The sequence below is a fragment of the Prionailurus bengalensis genome, chromosome A3 (assembly GCF_016509475.1).
Source record: "Prionailurus bengalensis isolate Pbe53 chromosome A3, Fcat_Pben_1.1_paternal_pri, whole genome shotgun sequence".
Classification (NCBI taxonomy): domain Eukaryota; kingdom Metazoa; phylum Chordata; class Mammalia; order Carnivora; family Felidae; genus Prionailurus; species Prionailurus bengalensis.
This window is the reverse complement of record NC_057354.1, coordinates 134281311-134308045: the sequence shown is the minus strand read 5'-3', so window position 1 is coordinate 134308045 and position 26735 is coordinate 134281311. Positions and strand designations below refer to the sequence as shown.

Sequence of the window (26735 nt, the reverse complement as noted above, 5' to 3'; positions counted from 1 at the left end):
TCATACATGCGCAGAGTTTCAATGGCAAAAGGTATGACATGGCTCATGATGACAGAGCCGCGCGCAGTCCCAGAATGACCCCTGCCCGGGCAGGACAGCTGGGCCCCGACAGCACCATCCTCTCTGCAGGTGCTTCAGGCATCTCCAATTCTCCATCTCTGACTTCATAGCTCTGACATTTTACTCCCGTTTCAGTGGAGTTTCAGGTAAATGTGGGTGTTAAATCTGCTACAAACAACTGGCAGTCTCGAAATGGAGTCTGAAAACCATCGTCAACACATCAGGCTTCTAAAATCTATTTGAGGGGCGCCCAGGTGGCTCAGTTGGTTGAGCGTCTGACTCCAGCTCAGGTCACGATCTCACGGTCTGTGAGTTTGAGCCCTGCATCAGGCTCTGTGCTGACAGCTCAGAGCCTGGAGCCTGCTTCGGATTCTGTGTCTCCCTCTCTCTCTGCCCCTCCCCTGCTCATGCTCTGTCTCTCTCTGTCTCAAAAATTAAAACAAAATAATTAAAAATAAATAAATACATAAAATAAAATCTATTTGAGAATTTCCTGAGTTTTATTCTAAGAATCCAGTTATAAATGTAGTGGACTCTTAACAAATGTGATACTGTTCTCATTCTTTTTACTGTGTGTGCAGTAACACGTGCTAAGATGCAGTGTTTCTGCGGAAGTATTACAATTAACAGTTTAATCTATCCTCAAATAACCAATACGTGATCAATCAACTATCTACCCACGTGGTCTCTCCAAACCAAGTTTAAAAGCTCCTTCCCCTAATGGGGCGCCTGGGTGGCTCAGTCAGTTAAGCATCTGACTCTTGATTTCAGCTCAGGTCATGATCTCGCAGTTCATGAGACTGAGCCCTGTGTGGGGCTACACTGACACTGAAGAGCCTCCCGGGGATTCTCTCTCTCTCCTTGCTCTCTGCCCCTCCCCTGCTCTCCCTCTCTCAAGATGAGTAAATATTTTTTTTTTTAATTTTTTTTTTTCAACGTTTATTTATTTTTGGGACAGAGAGAGACAGAGCATGAACGGGGGAGGGGCAGAGAGAGAGGGAGACACAGAATCCGAAACAGGCTCCAGGCTCTGAGCCATCAGCCCAGAGCCCGACGCGGGGCTCGAACTCACAGACCGCGAGATCGTGACCTGGCTGAAGTCGGACGCTCAACCGACTACGCCACCCAGGCGCCCCATGAGTAAATATTAAAAAAAAAAAAAAAATACAAAAACTCCTTCCACTATGACATTTATAAGCACACCCTCTTAAAGACACACAATAGCCATTCTTCACATTTTAAGATCACGTGTCTTATGTTTTCCTAGAGTTGGTTGTTAAAGATGTCATTTTGACTCAATACACTTGCCTTTTATAGAGCAACGGAAAGAAGGAAAGATACAACTTCTCCAGTTCAAGAACCTGCCGTCAAGTCAGGGATGTTGTCACAATGTCTGACAGCCAATCGCTGAGTAACAGTGTCGGGTTTTGCAGGATTAGCTCTAACTGCCAGTCCTCCTGTCCCAAGAGATACATGGATCTCCTCTCAGAATGGCTTTCCCACCCTTTGTAAAAATGGGTTTCTCAGATGTCCACATCCTCCACCACACCGAGCTCCTCGAGGACCTCAGCCATCCGACTCCCTCAGTGCGTAGCACCGAGCTTGACCAAGAGAAGGCGTTCTGTACGGTTCTGTAGTGTGGGACATGTGCACGTGAGTGAACGGTACCAAGAAGATGAATACGGGGTACAACAGAATTGGTGTGAAAAGACCACCACAGGCCAGAAAGGACTAACAGCTCCCAGGATGACAACGCGGACACAGGCCCCAAACACAGAACAAGAGTGACACACAGAGGATGGTGCTTCCCAGCTGAGCTGATGTGTACAGCCAAGAGTCAGTACGTCATGCTGTGGCCAGAATGGCACCCACCTAGCAAAAACTGGGAAAGACAACAGGAAATACGCTGACTTGGTAAAACAGGGTTCAAAGTATTCTGAAGGGCATGAATTTCTTGAATGAGTATTTTGGTCATTTTTCTGTGGGGATTCAAAGGTTTTTGAGCCATGAAGTAATAGGATGAAATAGTTATTCAGATAATTAAGACTAATTGATGTACATGATGGATTATAAGAGAAAGGTCTGGAAGTCACATGAATAGTTAAACAGTACGAGGAAATAAGCCCCGGCTCAGGTAGAGAATGTGAAAGAAAGTGCTAAGGATTTCCAAGGAAAAGTAAAAAACAAAACAAAACTCCAACTTTTTATAACATGTGATCCATAGAAACTGAGAAGGAAAGGTCAAGTTTTTAAATTAGGGTGTCTCAAGAAAACACAGAAGCTGATTCCGGAGTAAAGAGTGATACCAGTTGGAACACCAGCTTGACCTCTTCCCGGCTGTGACTTGAGACAAGTTCAAAGGAAGCCTCAGTCTTCTTTTATGAACAATGTCCCCCCTGGATGATTACATTTAATTCCAAGGCTCAAGAGCCTCACTCCGATCGGCAGGCCCATCTGACTGCCAGCCGGACGCTGCCATCTCAACCGGCCTCTGCTTCTCCTCCATCTCATAAATACCACCACCCCGCCAGCGGCTCAAGCCACAAGCCAAGTCCTCCCTTTTCTTCATGCCCCACAGCCAACCCTCAATCCGGTCCTTAGTCTTGCCTCTAAGGTCCACCCCTATGTGTCCGCCTCTCTCTCCACAGGCCCCTCCTGGACCAGAGCTACCAACGTGTGTTGTCTGGTGGGGTCTCCCGGTCCCTCTGACCTCTGCTCCTGCTACACATACCCTCCCAACAGCCCCAGCTACACGGCTTCGGAACCACAGTCTGATGAAGTATGTCCCCCTACGGGAAGTATGTCCTCCCACGGCACCTACAACTACAGCCCGCCCAGCCTGTCCCTCTGACTTCATCTCACACCACTGGCGATCTTGCTCACAGGCACCAGCCAGACGGGGCCTCTTTCGGGTGTCCGACCACACCGGATGCTCCTGAGAGCCGCGCATGGGCCGCTCCCTCCTGCCCACGGGCTCTCCCCCTGGTTCACGTGCATCAGCAGCTCTCAGCTCTCTCCAGTGGCACCCATGTTATTTCACTCCTATCTCTCTCTGAAATAATTTCACTTCCGCATTTGTTTACCGGCCTATTGTCTGCCTCCCCCCTGCCCCTCTTTCCCATGAACTCCAGGATGGCAGGCACGTCACGGATCTTTGTTTAGAGCAGACTACGGCACTAGCAGGTATGTGGATGTTGAGTGTATTTGTTGACTGTAGCCCCATACTACTGATTTTTAAATTGGGTTGTCTTAGTATTGAGCTGTAAGAGTTCTTTATATACTCTGGATGCAAGTCCTGAATCACATATATGCTTTGTAAATATCTCCTAGTGACTTGCCTGTTTATTGTTTTGGAAGTGTCTTTTGAAGAGAAAAAGGTTTTCATTCTGATGAAGGACAATTAGTGAATTTTCTGGGTGGGCCATTCTTTGGGTGTCATAGGTAAGAAGTCTTTGCCTAACCCAGAGTCATAAAAAGCTCCCATATTTTCTTCTGAAGTTTTATAGTTTCCAGTATCACAGTGAGGTCTAGGATACATTCTGAGTGACGTTTTATGTATGGTGTGAGGGAAACACATCTGTGCCTACCTCTTCACATTTCAATTGTCCCAAAACCATGCGCTGCAAAGACCATCCTCTCCCAACTGAATGGCCATGGCACTTTTGCTGAAAAACAACTGACCATAAATATATAAAGGGTTTGTTTCTAGACTCTCAATTTTGACTTATATGACCACCCTTATGCCATTTTCACAGCACCTTTATGACTCTACCATAGCGTACATCCAACTTCTGTTGTGCCTTTTCAAAAACTTTTTTTGTTATTCAAGGTCCTTTGTATTTTCACAAAAATTTTATAATCAGCTTATCAATTTCTTTTTTTTTATTTTTTAAATATTTATTTTAGAGAGAGACAGAGCATGAGCGGGGGAAGGGGCAGAGAGAGAGGGAGACACAGAATCTGAAGCAGGTTCCAGGCTCTGAGCTGTCAGCACAAAGCCGGACACGGAACTCGAACTCAGGAACAGCAAGATCATGACCTGAGCCGAAGTCCGATGCCTAACAGACTTGTCAATTTCTATTTTAAAAGCTTTCTGAAATTTTTGTGAGAGATTGCATTAAATCTGTGTTATCAGTTTGGGGAAAACCACCATCTTAACAGTGGAAGTCTTCCATCCCATGAAGATGAAATACCTCTCCATCTATGTATGTGTGTATGAATGTATGTATGATGTATTTATGTATGTATATATTATGTATGTATGATGTATTTACGTATTATGCATTTATGCATGTATGTATGATGTGTTTGTGCATGTGTGTATTATGCATTTATGCATGTATTATGTATTTATGTATTATGCATTTGTGCATGCATGTATGATGTATTTATGCACATGTGTATTATGTATGCATTTATGCATGTGTGTATGATGTATTTATGTATGTATGATGTATTTGTGCATGTATGTATGATGTATTTATGCATGTAATATGTATTTATGTATGTATGATGTATTTATGCATGTATTATGCATTTATGCATGCATGATGTATTTATGCATGTACGTATGATGTATCTATGTATTATGTATGCATTTATGCATGTACATATGATGTGTTTATATATGATGCATTTATGTACATATGTTTATATACATATGATGTATTTATGTATGTATGATGCATTTATGCATGTGCATATGATGTATTTATGTACGTATGATATATTTATGCATGTATGCATGATGTATTTATGCATGTATTATGTATTTATGTATGTGTGTATTATACATTTATGCATGCATGTATGATGTATTTATGCATGTATGTATGATGTACTTATGCATTGTGTATGATGTATTTATGTATGTATTTATGCATGTATGCATGATGTATTTATGCATGTACGTATTATGTATTTATGTATTATGTATGCATCTATGCATGTATGTACAATGTATTCATGTACGTATGATGTATTTATGTATGTATGTATTATGCATTATGTATTTATGTATGTATGATGTATTTATGTATGTATGTATGATGTATTTGTGTATGTATGTATGTATTTGTTTGTTTGAGTATGCTCTACGCCCAACATGGGGCTTGAACTCACAACCCCAAGATCAAGAGTCACGCACTCTCTGGATGGAGCTGGCCAGGCGCTCCCATTTAATCTCCTTTAATTTCTCTCAGAGATGTTCTGTGGTTTTCAAGTGTTCCTGCAGTTCTTTTGTTAAATTTATTCCAAGATATTTTATTCTTTTTGATGTTACTATGAACGGAATTGCTTCTGCACCTCCCTTTTTGGACTATTTGGTATACATGGTGTTACCCCGCAGGACTCAGAAGCTGTTTTTCTTCAGTATGTTTTACATTGGTGCTACAGGCTGGCTAATATCTATCGATCCATCTCTAAGTTTACGGACCCTTTGGCCATCGCAAATCACTGTGTAGCACATCTAGTAAGTTTCTTCATTTCAGTTATTAACTTTTCAAGTCGGTTCAATCCGGTTCTTATTAATACTTTCTATTTTGTTAGTGGTATTCCCTATTTGTTGACTCACGGTCATCATATCTTCTGTTATGTCTTTGAACGGATCCGTAACAGCCGCTTCGAAGTCTTTGGTAAATGCAACATCTGCATCTATTTAGAGACAGTTTCATTTGACTGCCTTTGCCTTGTTTGTCCTAAGTTTTTGTTTAAAACTGGCCATATTAAATAATATAGTAACTCAATTTTGATTGCCTTTTTTCCTTGAGCATTGCTGTCGTGCTGTTTTTGTTTTTTTTGCCAGGACTTAATCTGCTGAATCTTTCTCACCCATGGCACGTAGCAGCTGATGTCTCTGCTCAGTTTTTCAAAGACTTGGGTTTTATTTTTCAGCCTCGCTCTAGGGGTCACCCCTGTGTCCGCATAGCTCAGTGGTCAGCCAGGGCTTAGTAAGCACTTATGTCCAAATACCTTCAGCCAGCAGGGCACTGCCCTCTGCCTATGTATCTACATGTGGGTTAGAGAGCTCATGCAGCAGTCCAGCACTTGTGAAGTCACCTCAGCTTTTACTCTCCCCCAGGCCCTCTCGGGCCTCCCCACAGCCAGCGTCACGTGGAAATCTTCTCAAGTCCCCCGATGGCTCTCTTATTTTCAGGATTCTCTCTATTCAATGCATGCCCCACATCCGCAGGATAGCAGGGCTGGAGGAACAGCCACTGTGCGGGGCTTCTGCCCTCCACTCCAAATCCAGTCAGCTGCCTCTGGCCAGCCCTGCACCAGCAGAGTTACTTTGCCAAGGAGCGAGGAGTGGAGGGAACCTCAGACAAGAATAGCACAGATTCCCACTATGCTGACTCCAAGTTTAGCAGTTTCTTTCAGTGGATAAATGCTTCTCAAAATGTTGTTTGTTTTGTTAAATTTCCAGAGCCCTAAAATGGTTTTGGTAAGTCTGTCCCGTCTTCTAACCGTTGTGGGGAGGGAAAAATTTGCCAACCTCTCTGTTCCTCCATGGCTGGAAGCTCTGTCAGTCAGGACGGGGTTTGGGGAGGCTGGCACAGAAACGCCATATGTGCGGGAGGTAAATCAAATCAAACTTCCAACACAGACCCAGACAAGAAGAAACCTCCCCATACCTGGCGAAGTCTTCATGGCAAGAGCAGATTGCCAGACCTCCCTGAGAACAGTGAACTGAGTTCTGTGCACGGGAGATCATCTCCAGATCTGCTACTCTAAGAGAGGAGTTGTGAAACACCAAGAACCCCACCTGCTTTACAAGCAAAGGGCAGCCGTGCCACGTTCACACAGGATTCAGAGGTAGTGGGCACTTCAGATGCTGCTGTCCTCCCGAGGGTAGAGTAACCACCTCTTCAGGATCACCCCGCTAAGGGGCACCAGGTTCTGGTGTCTGGTGACCAGAAGACACTCTTGAGGCCTCCCTAGAGATGTGCAGGCACTCTTACGTTCCTTGAGAAAACTTCACCATCCCTTGGGAAGTCCGGCCTTGCTGGGTGATCGCCCTGCTTTCCTGACCAGGTGTTCTCTCGGCCAGAACAAAGAGCTCTCACTGAGCTACAAATGTAATAAAAGTCATGAGGGACTTGGGGTGTTCTTTTACGGAGCCTTATTCATGAGAAACTGGAAAGGAGCTTAGCTGTATTCACTGGACCAGATACAAATAGTGACACTGATACATGAAGTCACCCAGTTCTTTCCTGTCCTCACACTGTTTACAGAAGACTGAAATGAACCAAACCACCCCACTGTTGGTTTGGTTTGTAAAATCCAACTTTTGCTCCCACACCTGGCTCAGTAACATAATGAAAGTCACTTAATTGGTCTCAAAGTTGACTCAAATATACAAGTAAAATTGGGTTTTGGCTGTTGGCATTAAGCAAGATTCTCTCATCTTTCAAAATATAGACTTTTATAGTTTACGTCAAGATTTAAGGCCTTTGGGGGCTAAGTCGGTTGAGTGTCCGGATCTTGATTTCAGTTCAGGTCACGATCTCACGGTTCGTGGGATCGGGCACCACATCAGGTTCAATGCTGACAGCACAGAGCCTGCTTGGGATTCTCTTTCCCCCTCTCTGTCTGCCTCCCTCCCCCACTCACACTCTCTCTCTCAAGAATAAATAAATATTTTTTAAAAAGATTTGAAACCTTCAGATTCTAGTTCAAAATATTATCTGATTAGTAGTCCCAACTCAGCCTGTCCTAGTAAGTCAATAATTATGCATAAACTTAAAGCTTTCAATAACATCAAGAACTACATCTGGCAAACAATGGAATGACAGAATCTTGGGAGCAACTGAGAAAGACAATTATCTACAAAAAAACACATCCAGATTTCAGTCTGTTCTCGTTGCTACTACAACCAGGACTCTGAAAAAAAGAATGCTTGGAAAAGGCTTCACATCACCCCTCCCCGTCCCCAATTCAAAGATCTTGGGCCTCTACCAAGCAGAAGATTAGGAATCTGTCACTCTCTGTCCATCAGGGGCTGCATTTTAACACCAGGTCCCGACCCTCCCCTTCCCACCAACACAAAAGACCACGCATCTTTTTTCTATTACACTTTAGGGTGAAAAAATTTATGGGAGAAAAGCAGGAAAAGGAAAACAAGTGATTCAATTAATTCTTCAAAGCTCTTAAAAGCAAAAGAGAGACTGTGAATTACAGTTTTCCATAATCCACATTTTGGCTCAGAATGCCAAAGATCCAAGAAGTGGGAACGGGAAGAAGGCACCACGAGAGCCGAGCCAGAGCTGAGCCGGTCAGGACTCCTCACAAGTGGGGACCTGGAAGGAGAAGTACAGACTTCAGCCTGCCCTCTGGTTGTAGGTTCGAGACGCCGGTCAGCTCGTGCCCAGAGCCCACTCGGCTGTGTTCAAGTACACATCTGGCTCGCTAATCTCTGGCGAGATTCTGAGGTTACAAATCGAAGGCGGCTCAGTCCCTGTGTTCTCAGGTTCCAAGTCTAGCACGGGAGGCAGACACGCACCGGCCACCACGTGCCCGCCACTCGCCCAGCAAGCCGCAGGGGCTCTGCAAACTGTACCTCACTGAATCTGATACGCCTGCATTTTCACGTTTTAACGTCTGTGAAATCAAGAATGCTCTCCCAACCGGCAGCAAGTAATCTTCTTTAGTGGTACATAAAATAACGGTATAATGGCATCTTGTATTTAATGAAATACCGTATACCTCATTCAGTCTCTGCTACGGTCCTATGAGGTACGAATTATTATTGCTCCTAAGGTACAAATGAGGAAAGTGAGGGTAGAGACGGGCTAAGTAACCCAGACGGTGCGACCAAGCTGCCGAGCGGGTGAGGACGGGGCGGGGTGGCTCTATAGCCGGGACCTCAACCACAGCGTGACCCTGCCTGTGAACAGATCTGTACAGCACAGCACCACATGCGACCTCACAGGGGCCGTTCAAGGTGAAGGGGGCCTAATTCTGGCAGGAAGGGGGGAAGAGGAAAAGGGGAAAGGGCTTCGGCCCAGAGCTCACACGCTGTCTGACCGTCAGGAACGCATGCTGCGGCGGGGGCTCCCGGCAAACAGAAAGGAACCGAGCGTGAGACGGCAGAATGTGTGCTCCAACTACGAATGGCTCATCACGTCTGGGCCCGTCCGGGTCGGGGAGCGAGAGCCGTGACCCAGAGCGGGCAGGAAGGCAGGGCAAAGGCACCGAGGCGCTGCCAAGCGGCCCAGCTGCAGAGAGCCAACGTGGAATCCGAGGCAGAAGGGAGCCACGGTCGGGCCGACAGTTAAAAAGGCCGTCGTGGCAGGAGAGCACAGGCCAGAGCAGAGGGCAGGCCGCCAGCGGGCAGACTAACGTGAGCGTCCGGGTCCAAGGCTGCAGAGCAGGATGGACTTGGGGCATCAGGAGGGAAGGGACGGCAGCTAACGAGTGCTCAGGACATGGCAGGTGCCGCTTTAAATGCGTCACAAGTGTGTCGCCCCCAGAACAAGCCAAGAGGAAACCAAAGCACCAAGAGTTCCTAGTGACGGCCACGCGTGGAGGTGACGAGGAAGCAGCAGGGATCCTGGATCGGCCTGGGCTGCTCGGCCGGAAGACGACGCCAGAGAGAGCGTCGGCGAGGAAGCAGGGGGCGGAGGCCCACGAGGCGCTTGGTGCTAACAAGGGCTGGGTGCGGAAACGCACAGGGCAGGGGAAGGGCCAGCAGTCTTCTCTGGCCGGGGGGTGGAGGGGGGACACCTGCAGACAGCCAGCTCACGCCTCCTCCCCGTAGGGCTCGTTCCCCTCCTCCTCCCCCTCTTACTACTTCTAAACACCTCACCCTGCATCCTTGAGGATCATCTGCCAAGAATTATCTTTATCTCCATCTCAGAACTTTTATTTACTAAAATTTATTTATTTTGAGAGAGAGAGACAGAGAAAGAGCAGGGGAGGAGCAGAGAGAGAATCCCAAGCAGGCTTCATGCTGCCAGTGCAGGGCTGGAACCCATGGCTCGAACCCATGAACAGTGAGATCATGACCTGAGCCAAAATCAAGAGTCAGACACTTAACCAAGCCACTCAGGCGTCCCTCAGAACTTCTAAATTTTTTTTTGATATTTATTTAGTTTTGAGAGACAGAGAGAGACAGAGCGTGAGTGGGGAAGGGGCAGAGACAGAGGGAGACACAGAATCCAAAGCAGGCTCCAGGCTCTGAGCTGTCAGCACAGAGCCCGATGCGGAGCTCGAACTCATGAACTATGAGACCATGACTTGAGCTGAAGTTGGGACGCTTAAGCGACTGAGCCACCCAGGCGCCCAAAACTGAGAATTTTAAAAATATTTAATTCAAGAACAAAGATAAACCTATTACATGCCAACATAAACATTTTTGTGACAAATATATTTTCTAAAACCAAAACAAAATTAACGAGAAGAGTGGCCATGTGTTACGCTTGTGCAAGTCTCTGTAACCCCTGACTTAACAGACGACGGCTGAATCTGCAAGGGCTCTACTGCGGTATCACACAGCAGGCTGGAGAAAGCCCCATCCTGCATCCGTGAGAGAATGAAAACGAAAAAGGCAAATCACGTCTAAATGTCGTCACAGAAACCGTCCTGACCTTCCCACCTCCTAGAAGGGTCTCAAGGACTCCTGGGGTCTCTGGACCGCACTCTGCAAACTCCTCATCGAGAGGGGGGCAGACAATGGCAGTCCAGAGGGACAAAGAGCAGAGCAGCCAGATTAGCCCCCAGATCGGAAAAGAAGTGGGGACGCAGGAGAATCTCTGCCGCGTGTCAGCAGACACAAAAATTAGATCAAATGACAAATTCTGCTGGTGCCAGTTTCGTTTCATTGTTTGGTGGGGGAGGAGGGGTGCAATGTATCAAAATCATGATCTCATTCCCCTCAATTCCGATATAACCTCCCTTTATCCGTAAAAAAACACTGCTATAGAAAATATTATTGCTGGGGCGCCTGGGTGGCTTGGTTGGTTAAGCGTCCGACTTCAGCTCAGGTCATGATCTCACGGTCCGTGAGTTCGAGCCCCGCGTCGGGCTCTGTGCTGACGGCTCAGAGCCCGGAGCCTGTTTCAGATTCTGTGTCTCCCTCTCTCTCTGCCCCTCCCCTGTTCATTCTCTGTCTCTCTCTGTCTCAAAAATAAATAAATGTTAAAAAAAAAAAAAGAAAATATTATTGCTAATAAACATATGTTCTATTGGTATTGGGGGTAGGAAAAATGACTCACTTACAGAAGCCATCAGATGAAGCCCAGGTAAACTAAGAAACTCACCCAAGAATTAGAATTACAAGCGTTAGCTTCCCAATAGTGTTCAAACGAAGATTAAATTATTTTACTTTTATACACGCAGGTTAACAATGAAGGAAAACAACCCTGAAATAAAATGGGTGGGGCACTGATCATTGCCCATAGAAAATCCACACACCTACAGCGGGGGAAGAGCAGGGTTTAGTAGCTGGGTGCATGGGCTCTGGCACCGAACAGATTTGGTTTCAAACTCAGAGGCTGCTGAGGACCAGGGTATAGACCTGGGGGAGGTATGTAGCTCTGGGAAGCTGAGCTTACAGTCTGAGAGCACAGGGCAGTTGTGAGGACCAAATGCGAATTCACTTCCGCACTTAATGTGTATCTGACATAGAATTTGGATTTAATAAATGTTAGCTATTCATGGTAACTTAGCTATTATCAGTTTATTAGCGATTAGAGTTCTGTTGTCCTTTGGGGATTTTACCCTATTCACTTCTTAACTTTTATTCTTCCCTTTCATTGGATTTTATTTGCAATCCTTTAAAGTTTCTTTTCTAACCATTTTAAAGCTCTGGTGTTTAAGAAAAAAGCTCTGCATAGTAATCTAAATAACAGCTCTCTAATCACTGGGGTTTAAAAATCTTTTTTTATGTTTATTTATTTTTGAAGGAGGGAGAGACAGAGCATTAGAGGGGGCGTGGACAGAGAGAGAGACGCAGAATCCAAAGCAGGTTCCAGGCTCCAAGCTGTGGGCACAGAGCCCGACGCGGGGCTCGAACTCACAGAGTGCGAGATCATGACCCGAGCTGAAATCAAGAGTCAGACGCTTAACTGACTGAGCCACCCAGGTGCCCCCTTCATGAAATTTACACAAAAGCTCAATTTTCACTGTAAAAAACAGATGCCCATAATTTCTATTACCCTCTCTCTTTCCATAATTGCTCTAAAATGAATTATTTAATAAGCTAGCAACAAGTAGGAGGAGGTCAGCACTTTTTTCCCTACACAAATTAATTATTCAGAAGTATTTTAAAATTCTATTTCTTGTCACATTAAAGCAGCATTTTAAAATCTGTATTTGTTATGTACTTTATAAAGCCATTCACAATACAAAGGCTCAATGGTGGCTGCTATCCTTCCAAAAAACAACTAGGATTTTTGTGCTGTCTGCTAAACAGGTGAACGATTTTTGTTTCTCCAAGTACAACACACACACACACACACACACACACACACACACACACACACACAACCTTGAGCAGAATTTCGGTCAATAAACAATCTAACAACATCCAGGAATTTCACAGATCTCCACGCGTGACAGTTACTGGTTTTGTGACTGTGTTCTAGTGAATTGGCCTTCTGGAACCTCCGTTTCATGGTCTGTACATAAGTTACACCCTCCCAACCCCTGCTGGGCGGTTAAATGAGATGTTTGTAAAAAGCACTCCGCAAGGTCACTGGCACCTGAAGCCGCTCCATCATTCAAATGCCAAAGTCAGAGTCCAAAGGCTCGATTGCGTCACACTGCTTCTAACACCGTGAAGACAATGCTCACACATGTCAACAGATGTATGGTAGAAACGCACCACAGGCGGTTCATCAGTTAGCAAGCCCTGATTTTCCAAAACCACTTCCCCACTTCTTACCTAAAAGTGAAAAAACAAACAAACAACCCAGTCTCTAAAGCTTTTATCCTCACAAAACCTCAACAAGGACCACCTATTTTATGGTGTTATGACGCATAACTGAATGAGTTTGCTCACCATTCTAATACATGGTTATGTGAGCTTTTTAATGTTTCTTTCAACATTCTGGCAAGGATTAAGATCTTAATGTAAAAGTAAAATTAGTTTTTATATTGGGAGGGGGACAAAACAGAAGAGACTCCTAAATATGGAGAACAAACTGAGGGTTACAGGAGGGAGTGTGGGAGGGGGGAGGGGGCTAAATGGGTAAGGGGCACTCAGGAATCTACTGAAATCATTGTTGCACTATATGCAATTTGGATGTAAATTTAAAAAAATTAAAAATAAAATAAAAAAAGTAATTAAAAAAAGTAACATTAGTCTCCAGAAGTACCCAAAACCAGAAGATGAGTCCTTACACTTTGCCAATGAAAAGCACTCTTATTTTTAATTATTGTAATTTTCTAGTTATTTTTAATAAATTCAAGAATTAGTTTTTTAAAAAGAAGAATATATACACCTAATTGGATAATATCTCCAAAACTTTCGTTTTTTAACTGATTAATTTGGAATAAGATATTAATCTGACATTTTAGACAGACCTGATGTGGCAGAACCTCATCGAACAAGCCATCTGTGCACATTTCTCTTTATTCTAACACATTCAGATGAATAGCACCACCCAAAGTAACACCTTTATTTACTAAGGGAGGTGTATTAGTCTCATTAGCATCCCTACATTGATGTAATCCCCCTACTTTATATAAAAACCCTGCGTAAGCCTAAGAAAAAAAAAAAGCTTCCCTTACTTGCTCAAGGATGACTGAACCATCTTAACAGAGAGATCCAGTTTACGATTAGAAATAAACTTGGACTTCAAATACCTCCAAAAGAGACTGTAATTGGTGAAATGGTATAAAGGGATCTGAATCACAGCCTTTCCTGAGTGCAGGATTTTATGGAACGATGCTATGTCCTCAAGATTCTTCAGAAATCCGACAGAACCTGGGCATCCTATTACCCATCACCAAGTAATAATTTTTCCTCCCTGTGAGAACTGAGCATACTTAAAATCCTTAGACCCTAAGCACAATATGCCACAAGGCCACTGCACCTTTGTAGATAAAGACACCTGCATCTTTCTTCTACAGAAGAGTAACAAACACACAAAACTCACCCTTTGCTGGGGACCCTCTCCCTGTTGGCTCTCACTACTTTTCCTCAATCAACTTAGGGTATTTCTTTTCTAATGTTGCATCCTCATGATCATAATGCTTAGAAGCAAAAAGTTTGAGCCCCAGGTGCAATCAGACCCACCCACCTAGTTCTAATCCCAGATCCATCACTTACTAACCTGTTTCCCTGTGAAACAGATCTGACACAGTACCTCCAAAGGCTTAAGTGCCGGTGCATGTGCTTTGCACAGTGACTGATACACAATAATTACTGAAGCATTACCTATTATAAACAGAAGGTAACATAAAAAACCAATTTTGGGGCACCTGGGTGGCTCCATCGGTTAAGCGTCCGACTTCGGCTCAGGTCATGATCTCGCGGTTTGTGAGTTCCAGCCCTGCATCGGGCTCTGTGCTGACAGCTCAGAGCCTGGAGCCTGCTTCGGATTCTCTGTCTCCCCGTCTCTCGGCCCCTCCCCTGATCATGCTCTGTCTCTCTCTGTCTCTCAATAATAAATAAATGTTTAAAAAAATTTTTTTAATAAAAAATAAAAAATAAATCAATTTTAGAATTACTTATGGTTTTACAACTGAAATTCAACTTCTAGCCCAGCAATACCAAAAGAGCCTGTATCTTTATCCCAAACCACTACAAGGCTTCCAAACATGGTCCACAGAGAGCATAAAAGAAAACATCTAAGAGTCCAGTTTCCTTCCTGCCACATGTTATTCCCTCTCATGGGAGGATACGATTGTCCTCAGTGAAGTTAATATTTTCCCCAGAGCTCCTGCTGAGCCACGAACCACTGCTAATTAACTTCATGAGGACAAATTTTCAAGTGACTTGAGGTTTCTGCCTGCCAGATGCCATTTCCGAGATCATCATTCCTTCCTCATAGAGTTGGGGCAGTTCCTAACGACATTTTTATCCAGGGATCCATACTGCAGGAGTCTTGTTAGTACTGGCAGGTAACAGGTGGAAACAAACCTGGACGGTCTGCTCTTTGGGGTCCTCCTGGACTGAGATAACGGCCAGAGCAGCTGTAACTGCCTCTTCTTTCCCTAACCCCACCCCGACCCCCAGGGCTGCTGCTCTACAAGAGCCTAAGGGGCAGAAGAACACAGAGGAAGGGGGCAGGAACCAGGAAGAGAGCTGTAAGTCAAGCCATGGAGCGCTGTAGCAGGAACGGGTATAATCTGTCTGGAAATACGAAACCAAAAGCAGATGAAAAAAATACTCAAAAGCAAGAGTCACAAAATACTTATTCAACAGAACAGAAAAGATAACCTCACCTACCGAGAGCTTCTATCATCTATATGCCCAACAATGGGACCAAAAAATAAGTAAAAGATCCCCACCGAGTTCATTTTCTGGGAAGAAGACAGGATGAATTCCAGCGCACAGCACTCAGCGTGATGGCATTGAGCGCTTACAGCAAGCTCTGACATGGTATCAGGAGGAAAAATCCCCAGCAGAATATCTGTAACTAAGAATGACCTCTGAGAGCAGATCGTCCGGAATGTGAACAACTCTTCCTCCTGGCCGAACCCTGTATGCAAACAAAAGCTCACCTGGACACCCAGAGTATGAAGCAGGGAGGCACGTGCTCTTTAGCTGAGTCACCGGTTTAATCTCATTTAGACCCCAAAAAGTGAAGTGACTTGGCCAAGGTCCCAAACCAAAGAGTCTCAATTCAAACCCATACTCCAAACCAGTGCTCACCCGGTCAACCACTAAGGCCATCCGGTGCAAGAGTCCGAATTGGGTCCCTGCTCATGACCTAGCCTGCTGTTTGTCATCATCTATAAAGGAGGCAGCTGAGGAAAGTATTTGTCAATACGTCTCAAGTCTTAAAAATACACTTGCGCATAATTTCTACTTAGCACCAAATATCTGTACTGTTTCCAACTGTTTCACTCTACTGAACATGTAGTGAATGGGTGATGCACACACGGTCTGGGTTTGACTACTTTCCAAGCCAGCCGCTCCCCCCTTTATGCTTCCCCAGCCCTGAGTACATTCTTCTTTTCTAACACTCATCGCAGTGCGATTGGGAGTGTGACAGTAAGCATCTCGCTGAGACAGAGCACGTCCTCGCGTGCAGCACTGGGTCCCAGCACAAGCAAACAAGTATCTGTTGTGCGACTGTCTTAACGTCTCCAACCCAACGTGCATTTCACAGGGTAAGGACCCTATCTCCATTATCTGTAAGTTTCTGGAAACACCGAGGCAAACAAGATATGTTTGTTCAAATTGGTGGGGGAGGTGGGGCGATATAATGGTAAATTTAAAACTACTTTCCTACACCTCTTACGATATAATCCCGTTCACGGCTTGGCAACCCGTCAGACAGGTACAAGTTTACTGTATATATCTACACCTTTTACGTTTTTTTCTCTAGATCATTTGTTTTGTTGAAAATTACGTGCCAAGTTATAACGAAAATACTTCAGGTGAACTTCTCTCAGTTAACGGGCTTTTCTACTCTTCCTGTTGTAATCATCCCACATTTCTGCTCCTTGTATTTAAATAATGGCAGTCCCTTTGTGCTGTGTTCCAGAAGTCTGAGAATTTTCAGAACTCAAAATAAGTTTTCCCATAGAAAAGTTAGAAAACAAAAAACTAACACGAAGGGCGCTTAGGTTCCCACGCCTGTCCACAAAGGCTTATTTAGCACATCAGAAGAGCACGGAGCCCAGCCACACAGTGCTGCCTTCTCCGGGAAAATGCCTCCGTAATTCCAGGCGGGTAGGCCTGAAACACACTTCTACTGCCCTTCCTCTTCTAAGGCCTACGCCCACTCCCCCATTCCCATCCATTGTGCTTCCCTCCTCCCATTCCGCACTCCCCTCCCACTCCGGGGACAGAGATGGAAGGGAAGTCCAGCACCTATGTCCAGGTTCAAGAATGAGATCCGGGACTTTGCTGCAGGTAGAACAGGAGACAGAGCTACTATGCTGGCAGCCGCGAGGTGGAGGTCAGGGCTCTACAGGAGGCAGAGGCTGCAGCCCAGCAGCAAGGGCTCGAGGAGACTACCGGGAAAGAGCTTGCTGTCATGCAGAAGTCACGGTATCATTCATTCATTCATTCATTCGATAAATGCTTACTGAGAACATACAACCTCCTAGGTGCTGCACTATTTTCAGAAAACAAAACAGACACTATGTGCCTGCTGTTTTGCCTCCCAAGGGACATTTGAAACTATCTGGGAACATTCATGGGTGTCCCAACTCGAGGGGGAAGGTGGTACCAGCACCTAGTGGGTGGGGGCCAGGGATGCTACTCAACAGCCTGCTGTGCTGTCCCCATGTCAGCGTTACCCAGCCTGAGGTGGCAGCAGGGTGGAGGCTGCCGGCTTTAAGCAATTTAGGACAGCTCCTCTTGAGAAAATTATCACAGTTTAGAAGGATTTTTAGTGTAACAGAACTGAACTGTGATCTGATTCTATCAGAGTGAAATGAGCATTGATATGTACAAAGAGGGACACTTACTTGTGCATGTTCTCCACTCCTATGATGATCATGATACAGTAGGAAATTCCACTTTGTACGAGAAAATGTAAGGCATACCTATAAAAATAAGAGCACCGTTAGAAGAGGGACACCCATCCGCAGACATCAAGCTGGAGCCATTTAGGCTACAAAGCGCTTCTGTTTAACACGAAACATCCCCAGATAAAGAATAAGGAGTCTCACTTCCGCGGCCTAAAATTCTGTGAACACCTTAGAGGGAGTCCCACATCACAAGCCCCAGAAGAGCTGGGAAAATTAAACGAAACCCCATAAAGGCGCACTCAGTGCCCTGGCATGCCGCGTTTCCTAGCTACGTGAAAGCCCGGTAGGGTTATGTGGCTCAAGGATTACAGCTTTTTCCATAACTCAAGGCACAATGACGAAAAGGTAATAAATCTGGATTTCAGAACAGTCCCGACAGAACATTAGTTATTTGTTTTCCCAAATACCTCAACTGCTTCTCCTAAAGCAACAAAAAGTACCAAATGGTAGTATTTGCTACAAACCAGGTACCCAAATCTATTTATTCTGAAAACACGATGGCTCTAATCAAATAATCTTCTAATCCTTAACCTGCAGTCACCTATCCATAAAAAAATTCTAGCTAACGTGACACAGAAGTCCCTAGTGTTCTAATGTAGAGATCCACCACTGAATGAGAAAACTAACTTATCCATTCATTTCACAACCTTCAGGCAAAACACGATGAACATCTCGGTTGCAAACTCAATCCAAACCATCCCTGAGATCACGCATATATGGGCACACACACAAACTTACAATTTCCTTTCCCCATCGATGGCATGAATAATTTATGAAAAAAATTTTCATACCCTTGTATACAACTTACAGTATAAACAAGGATCTTAACCTGTAATTAAAATTACTTTTTAACCTAATCATTATGGAGTCACAGGCATCACCAATGTGGAAAAGTTACTTAAATTTTTGAATAAATTTTTCCATAGATATATTATGAGAAGTAGGCGCCACGGCAGGGCCACAGAAGAAACATATTTTATCCTCTATACAGAGTACGCCAGTCTGTCTGTCTCCGCTTCCATCTAACACACACACACACACACACACACACACACACACACACATGAAAATGACATCGGCCTGGAATACCACTCTAACTAGAAAGTCATAAGAAAGCAGAAAAACACGTATGAATATAAACTGAAACAGAAGGAAGCTTTAAAAACATTAAAACACACACTTTTCTATTTCTAATTAATTATCCACCTCCTATTTGTGGCCAGCATTGACAATTCACTGACCCATCTAATGTGGAAAAGCTGAAGAGGTCTGCTAGATACATTAAGGGCTTTATTAACTGAGAGTTGAACTCAGTAAAGACATTCGTCTTGGGGTGCCTGGGTGGGTCGGTTGGTTGAGCGTCCAGTTCTTTCGGGTCAGGTTACCATCTCACGGTTCATGAGTTCAAGCCCCACATCGGGCTCTCTGCTGACAGTGCAGAGCCTGCTTGGGATTCTCTCTCTTCCTCTCTCTCTCGCTCTCTCAAAATAGATAAACTTAAAAAAAAAAAAGACACTCATCTTAAAAAATTTTTTTTGAGGACTCTTGGGGAAATATGTATTTTTTTCCTCTTCTATGAGTAAATTTCCTTGGAGCATAGGGATAGACAACAACTTTAGAAGCTAAGGGTTCCATTTCTCAAACAGCACCATGGTTCCTTATAGCACCTTCAGATGCCCCGTCCCCTGGCATCACTGTTCAGAAAACGTGCTTGGCGATCTTTTGGGGTGCAACATAACGTTCTGCCAGCCTCCTGTTGTACAAGCTTTTATTACTGTGACAGTTCAAGTTCATCCATATGAAGCAATCTGCAGTTGCCTCTGTTCCATCCACCTCCACGACAAGCATCGAGGTGCTTTTCCACTCGCGTACATAGCACTGGTGGACTTCACAAGCACCCACATGCGCTCACCCCACTGGCTCTCCTTAGTAAACTGAGAATAAATACGGAGTGGCCACTGAGTATTTTTCAGGCTTAGGAGGTAACAATGAAAGGCGTTGACTGGGGAATCTGGCACACAATAAGCACTCAACTCTTAAGTATTATTAGTAAAGTAGAAATTCCAGATAGGAGGTATCTTAAGTTTTTTTTTTTCAACATTTATTTATTTTTGGGACAGAGAGAGACAGAGCATGAACGGGGGAGGGGCAGAGAGAGAGGGAGACACAGAATCGGAAGCAGGCTCCAGGCTCCGAACCATCAGCCCAGAGCCTGACGTGGGGCTCGAACTCCCGGACCGCGAGATCGTGACCTGGCTGAAGTCGGACGCTTAACCGACTGCGCCACCCAGGCGCCCCACGTTTATTTATTTTTGAGACAGAGAGAGACAGAGCATGAACGGGGAAGGGGCAGAGAGATAGGGAGACACAGAATTGGAAGCAGGCTCCAGGCTTCGAGCCATCAGCCCAGAGCCTGACGCGGGGCTCGAACTCACGGACCGCGAGATCGTGACCTGGCTGAAGTCGGATGCTTAACCGACTGCACCACCCAGGCGCCCCCAGATAGGAGGTATCTTAAAAGTCTATTATAATCCAACCCTCATCATTTTAGAGCTGAGGAAACTAAGTCCTAAAGTCACATACCTAGTTAATACCCTAACTGATGGTAAAACTCAAGTTGTTTCTTCCTGGGCAACTCACCCACTGGCTGACTCTTCAAGGGGCGGGGCGGGAGGGAACCCACACACCAGGCTTTGTAGTCTCTCAAGCTGCCCGAGGGCTTGGAAAACAAAGGGATCCTTTATCTCAAAAGTTCAGTTTGTTTTTAGATCTCACATCTTACTCATTTTGAATTTCAAATCACACACAGGTATAAATTTTACTTCTAGCAAAAAAGGACACAAGTTGAAAAAAGGTTGAGAAACGCCTCTCCCGATTGTTCAACTGATCTGTACTGAGCATGTGTACTTTCTGACAGGCACCGTCCAGGGCACTAGGAATACAGACTCAATAGGACACAGCCTCTGTCCACGGATAGCTTCCAGTAGAGAGAGGAAGACGGGCAACTAACAGACGACGTGATCAATAACATACTGTGTGGTAAACACTAAAAAAGAGATTAGAAAACCTAAAATTGCCAATCTGGACCACCAACTGCACGATAATGACAGATGATAACTATGATGACGGCCTTGACCCTGGGTGATTCTCCAGGTTCACAATGAGCTGGCTACTGGGCTAATAAGCTCCTTCCTCTCTGTAGTATTACACCTTTGGGGTCTCATAATAATCACGGATTCCCTTTCACAGATAAGGAAATGAAGCCAAAAGGGTTTGAGTAACATGTCCAAAGTAAAGGGCTCCCGGCAGAACCCAGGTGTGACTTCAAAGTCTAAGCTCTGTTCCACTACCCTTCACGGTTATCAGAGAGGGTTAAATAAAGTGTAAGCAAATTCTCAACTTGCAGATGATGGTTTAAAAAAAAAAGCTGTGGGGCGCCTGGGTGGGTCAGTTGGTTAAGCGTCCGACTTTAGCTTAGGTCACGATCTCGCGGTCCGTGAGTTCGAGCCCCGCGTCGGGCTCTGTGCTGACGGCTCAGAGCCTGGAGCCTGCTTCCGATTCTGTGTCTCCCTCTCTCTCTGCCCCTCCCCCGTTCATGCTCTGTCTCTCTCTGTCTCGAAAATAAATAAACGTTAAAAAAAAAAAAAAAAGCTGAGACAAAACAGAAGTAGGTAAAATAGCCAATGATATTTACAAAGTACTAACGTATGTCTTCCAAAAGGGAAGCCGTCAAAATCAATAGCAGCTACGATTACCGTTGAGCCTAAAAACACAGGGTGTTGAACTGCAAAATGAAAGGACACTCGACTACTTCCCTCACATTCCAATTAGCATACAGTTATGTGAGCCGGGTGCAGAGACTACAAAAACTTCTCTTGGGGCGCCTGGGTGGCTCAGTCGGTGGAGCAGCCAACTCTCGATTTTGGCTCAGGTCATGATCTCACGGTTCTTGAGATCGAGCCCCACATCAGGCTCTGCACTGACAGCACGGAGCCTGCTTGGGATTCTCTCCCTCTCCCTCTCCCTCTCTCTCTGCCCCTGCCCTGCTCACTCTCTGTCTCTCCTGAAATAAATAAGCAAAATTAATTAATTAATTAATTAATTAAAAGAATTTCTCTTCCCAAAGAAAGGAATATAAAACATTTTTTCCTGCGAGAAAAAAAAAAGAAACAGAGAACTCTATTTTTAAAAATCCTGGCTATCACATGTAATTTGAAATACTAAAGAGTATAAATAAAGTCAGGCTCCTCGTGGCCCAGTGTGTGAAGCATCTGAGAAGGCAAGAAAACACCTGCTCAGTCCAGACCTCGGACGAAAGAGAGCATGCTTCCCTTGGTGGCGCTGTGTGTTGTAGGGCCCCGAAAGATGCTACTTACATTTCAATTTTCTACTCTGTTTACACTGACCACAACATGAATGGTGTCCTTGGACTTGGCCGCTCCGAACTACAAGCCTTCCCCAGCCCCTCTCTAAAATGTGTCACCCAAGTACTGAAGCACTGATGGGTGAAATATGTAGACTGGGATATAATTTTAATTCATCTAGAAAAATAAGTCAGGGAATAAATGAGAATGGAGGAATTTTCAAAAACCGCTGAAGCCGGGTGATGGGTATACAAGGGCTCATTATTCTCTGTGCGTCTGTACCTGAAAAGTTTCACAACAAAATTTTAAAATAAAATATACGGAAATACTACCCCCATGGCACGATTTAAGAGAAGTTTAAATTGAACCCCCTGAGAAACGAGGAAAACTTTGATGATATGTATTTGATGGCGTCGAGGAAGTGGAAAAGGCCACGGGGGGGGGGAATTCAGAGACCATCTCTATACCTCAAGACTCCACACGGGTGGCGGTGCCTAGCAGAGGAGTGGCCACATGGCCGTAAGGTAGAGACTGAACAAATGATGCCTGTCTGATCTGTCATTAGTTTCTAGGACACATCTGCAATTGCCAGAGGCAAAAATCAGATCAAGAGATACCAGTATCTTCCAACCCTCACCAGCATCAGAATCCACATCCTAGCACAAAGGGCCACGGATTGCACGCCCCACAACAGAGACTGCAGAGCACACAGTGGGTGGGTCCTGCCCTCTCAGGGAATTTCTATCTCCGACAAGCGTCCGCAGAAGAGAGAGCCCGAAAGCCTCCTCTGTGAGCAGGTTAACTGTGCGGCAAACGCACAAGCAGCGCAAAGCTCTCGCTTAAGAAGGAAAATCCAGACGAGATCACCAAGAAGCCCTTCCGCAGAGAGTCTCTGCTGCCTCGCCAAGACTGTGTCTCTCCTCCTGATTTTTTCCGTCACACGACCAGTCACTTGTGACACACGGGAAGTATGGTGTTTCTGTGCTTAAGGCTCTCAGGGAAGCCCCGACAGCTAAGAAGGGAGTGGACTGAAGGGAACCCACACATCTGACAGGGCAGAAGTGAAAGCTTTCCATTATACGGAACTCTGCCCCGTCAGACACAAACAAAATAAATGTCTTTTTCACTAAGGGCAGAATCATCTAAAAAATGGTAACAGAGTTCTATCAGTGGGTTTTTCCGGGCTCTTCAAAGCCACTTGCCCAGAAAGAAAGAACTATTTTAAATGGTTTGTTTGTCTTGGCCTAAAAGATGTGCAGAATAGGTGAAAAGAACGGCTCGTGACAGAAAAATGTGTCTGTATGTCTTTTTCCTTCATCCGTCCTATGTCATACATTATAAATAGCAAATTGCCCTCCGAGCCCAAACTGAAGACAGAGAGCCCCTTCTCCACGCTCTGTTTTTTCTATGAAACATACAAATATAAAACCTGACCTGCAACATAGAAGAACAGAACCCCACATGATGTATCTCTGTGCACACTCAATTCACAACGCTCTCCCAAGTCTTCATTTAAAGACCATCAAAATAATGACTTACCATCCAAAGCAAAAAAGTGCAAGATAAAGGCCCAAAAGGGTAGCAACGACATGTCTTATAAAACAGCTAGTTTTGCTTGAATGGAGGTAAGTTCGAAACCAAACGGCTGCTAGCAAGGCGAAGAGCTGGCACACGACAAAGTTGACCTGCAAAGAAAAATTAAAATTTCGTATTAGCAACACGGACTTGAATTCTTCACTCGCCACCACGCTTAAAGTCTCAGGCCCAGATCTTCTAGAGTTTACAAAAGAAACGAAACCAAAAGCAAGAACCGGGGCCTTCTTAGAGAGGACAGCCTCAAGGGCAAATGGGCCCGCGTGCACCTGCCTGTGCTCCAGGGCCAGGTGGCATCCGGGGTGGAAAGGCCTGGGGTTGCGGGGGGGAGGCACCTGGAAGAATCTAGAAGATGTGGGTGTGCAGACACAGAAACAGCACAGGGTACACCCTGTGATTTAAGGGAAAGAGAATCTGGTCTTCATGACACAGGCAAGTTTCTCCAAATATACCCTGGGTCAAGAACTGGTCAAGGCCCCTGAGGGTTTGGTGGAGTGCATCTTCTTCCATGTGGAGCTCCACCACTGAGGAACACTGGGAACCAAGTGCCTCAGCTCTGGGGGACCTCAGGGACGGGCTCAGAAGGCGAATGGATGGATGGAAACAGAGAAAGGAGGCTTCAGAAAGCAACAAGAAAAACACGGACCCTCAAGTCCACCGGCATCAGATTTTTGCTTCGTAACTCGCAGTGATGCTGCTCTTGACAGTGGGAACAAAGTGCAGGTGGCAACATCATCCCGTAACACGCCTGCCCTGGCCAAACAGGGCAGAAAAGGCGAAGGAGAAGAATCTCTTACGTTATTTAAAGACTCAAGGGGCACCTGGGTGGCTCAGTCGGTTAAGCGGCCAGCTTCCGCTCAGGTTATGATAGGAGTTCACAAGTTCAAGCCCCACGTCGGGCTCTGTGCCGACAGCTCGGAGCCCGGAGCCTGCTTTGGATTCTGTGTCTCGCCCGCTCTCTGCCCCTCCCCCGCACACACTTTGCTTCTCTCTCAAAAAATAAACATAAAAAAATTTTTTAAAAAAAGACTCAAGAAAAAAAATCTCCATTTTTTTCTTATGAAAGATATTCTCCGAGACTGTTGAGGAAAACAGGTCTTTAAAAATCCATCTGACATTAGGAACTTGCACAAAACACAAAACAACAACGAAATCACTGTTTCGGGCCCCTCAACCAGGAACAAATCACACTATCTACATGTAGATGCTGCTATAGATCCATAGAGATGTCTCTGCCTAAAGACACAGACAACTATGCGCTCTTTCTTGCATTACAAGGAGAAAAACAGTTGAACATTGTTGCACTTTGTCTAAGAGACCATTGTTCTTTGAAACAGTTAGACTCAATACAAGCAAATTGTCATTCCAACAGGTTCTAAGCACTTTTTCCCTCCTAAAAGGTTCTAACAATAATTTCTTAATTAAGCAAAAAAGTAAACGCATCAGAAAAATGAATATTTTTGGAGGCGCCTGGGTGGCTCATTTGCTTAAGCATCCAACATCAACTCAGATCATGATCTCACGGTTCATGAGTTCAAGCCCCGCATTGGGATCACTGCTGTCAGCTCAAATCCCGCTTTGGATCCTCTGTCTCCCTCTTTTCTCTCTCAAAAATAAATAAATATTGGGGCACCTGGGTGGCCCAGTTGGTTAAGGTCATGAGTCCAACTTCGGCTCAGGTCATGATCTCGTGGTCTGTGAGTTCAAGCCCCGCGTCAGGCTCTGTGCTGACAGCTCAGAGCCTGGAGCCTGTTTCGGATTCTGTGTCTCCTTCTCTCTCTGCCCCTCCCCTGCTCACCCTCTCAAAAATAAATAAACCTTAAAAAATAAGTAAATAAGTAAACATTTAAAAAAAGACAAATATTTTTGATATAAAAAACTAGTCACATCTGCAAAGCTTCTCACAGTTTAAAATTTTTCTTTCAGGGGCGCCTGGGTGGCACAGTCGGTTAAGCGTCCGACTTCAGCCAGGTCACGATCTCGTGGTCTGTGGGTTCGAGCCCCGCGTCAGGCTCTGGGCTGATGGCTCGGAGCCTGGAGCCTGTTTCTGATTCTGTGTCTCCCTCTCTCTCTGCCCCTCCCCCGTTCATGCTCTGTCTCTCTCTGTCCCAAAAATAAACAAACGTTGAAAAAAAATTAAAAAAAAAAAAAAAGCTGTTTCAAAGATACAGGTGCTACGAAAGAAAAGACTGGTAGATGTTACCATATAAAGATTGTTAAACTATGTATGGCAAAATGCAGAAAACAAAACAAAACTCAAAAGATAAAGGAAAAGTGTGAAAATATCTGCAGAACACGGGATAGAAAAAAAAAAGAGTAATTTACCTAATATACAAAGAACTTTTACATATCCACAAGAAAACTGAACTACTTAATAGCAAATTAAGCAAAAAGCATGAACATTTACAAATGTCAATGTCCAGTAAAGATCTGAAAACTCTTCTCTCAACTCCAGGTAAGGCCATGCAAACGAAGGCAGGCAAGGAGGTATGGAGCCCTGAGCCGGCTTAAGGGACCAGGGCAGTGGGCAGCCGTCACTGCGGGCACATTGCAAGCTCCTGAAAGGAAGTTTAACGGCTATCATCGAAACTTAAAATGCACTACTCTTTCCTCAGAAAGCCACAACGTGATCCCAGACAAAGGGCATACACAAGCACCCTTCAAACAGACACGAACGGTGTCCGTCTACAGGAGGCTGTGTGTCAAGCAAACGGTGTATTTCCCATCTATAGAAAAGAAGCATCTCCTGTCAGTAGAAAGCAAGCTAGACGATTCAGTTAACGTAACCGGGGGAAAGGACTCTTCTTCGGGAAAAAACTAAAGTCACACCCATGTCATCAACTCTGCCGGTAACACCGGGCTACATGTCTAGTGCGACAGCGCTCAGGTCTCCACCTGACTGACGGTCCTCGCTGTGCTAACCCATCGCAGGGCAGGGCCTGCCAGGGCTGCTCCGGGGGGCGGGGGGTTGGGGGAGCAGGTGGCAGCAAAATGAAGGCAGGCTTTAGTCTTAGGACACGGGGGACGGGCTTTGCAGACCCCGCCACAAACTCAGACCCGAAGGCT

The 26735-nt window shown here is 45.2% G+C and overlaps 1 protein-coding gene across 4 annotated transcripts in view; it reads right to left on the bottom strand.

Moving 5' to 3' along the window:
• The window catches only part of MBOAT2 (membrane bound O-acyltransferase domain containing 2), a 123304-nt gene that overhangs the window by 53038 nt on the left and 43531 nt on the right, over window positions 1–26735 (bottom strand). For all 4 annotated transcript variants that reach the window (XM_043604586.1, XM_043604582.1, XM_043604584.1 and 1 more), the window contains exons 2-3: window positions 23616–23761; window positions 17650–17727 (exon numbers count right to left, since the gene is read on the bottom strand). In XM_043604586.1, the coding sequence (XP_043460521.1) occupies window positions 17650–17681 (32 nt within the window). In that variant the 5' untranslated portion in view covers window positions 17682–17727; window positions 23616–23761. The remainder of the gene's footprint in view (window positions 1–17649; window positions 17728–23615; window positions 23762–26735) is intronic.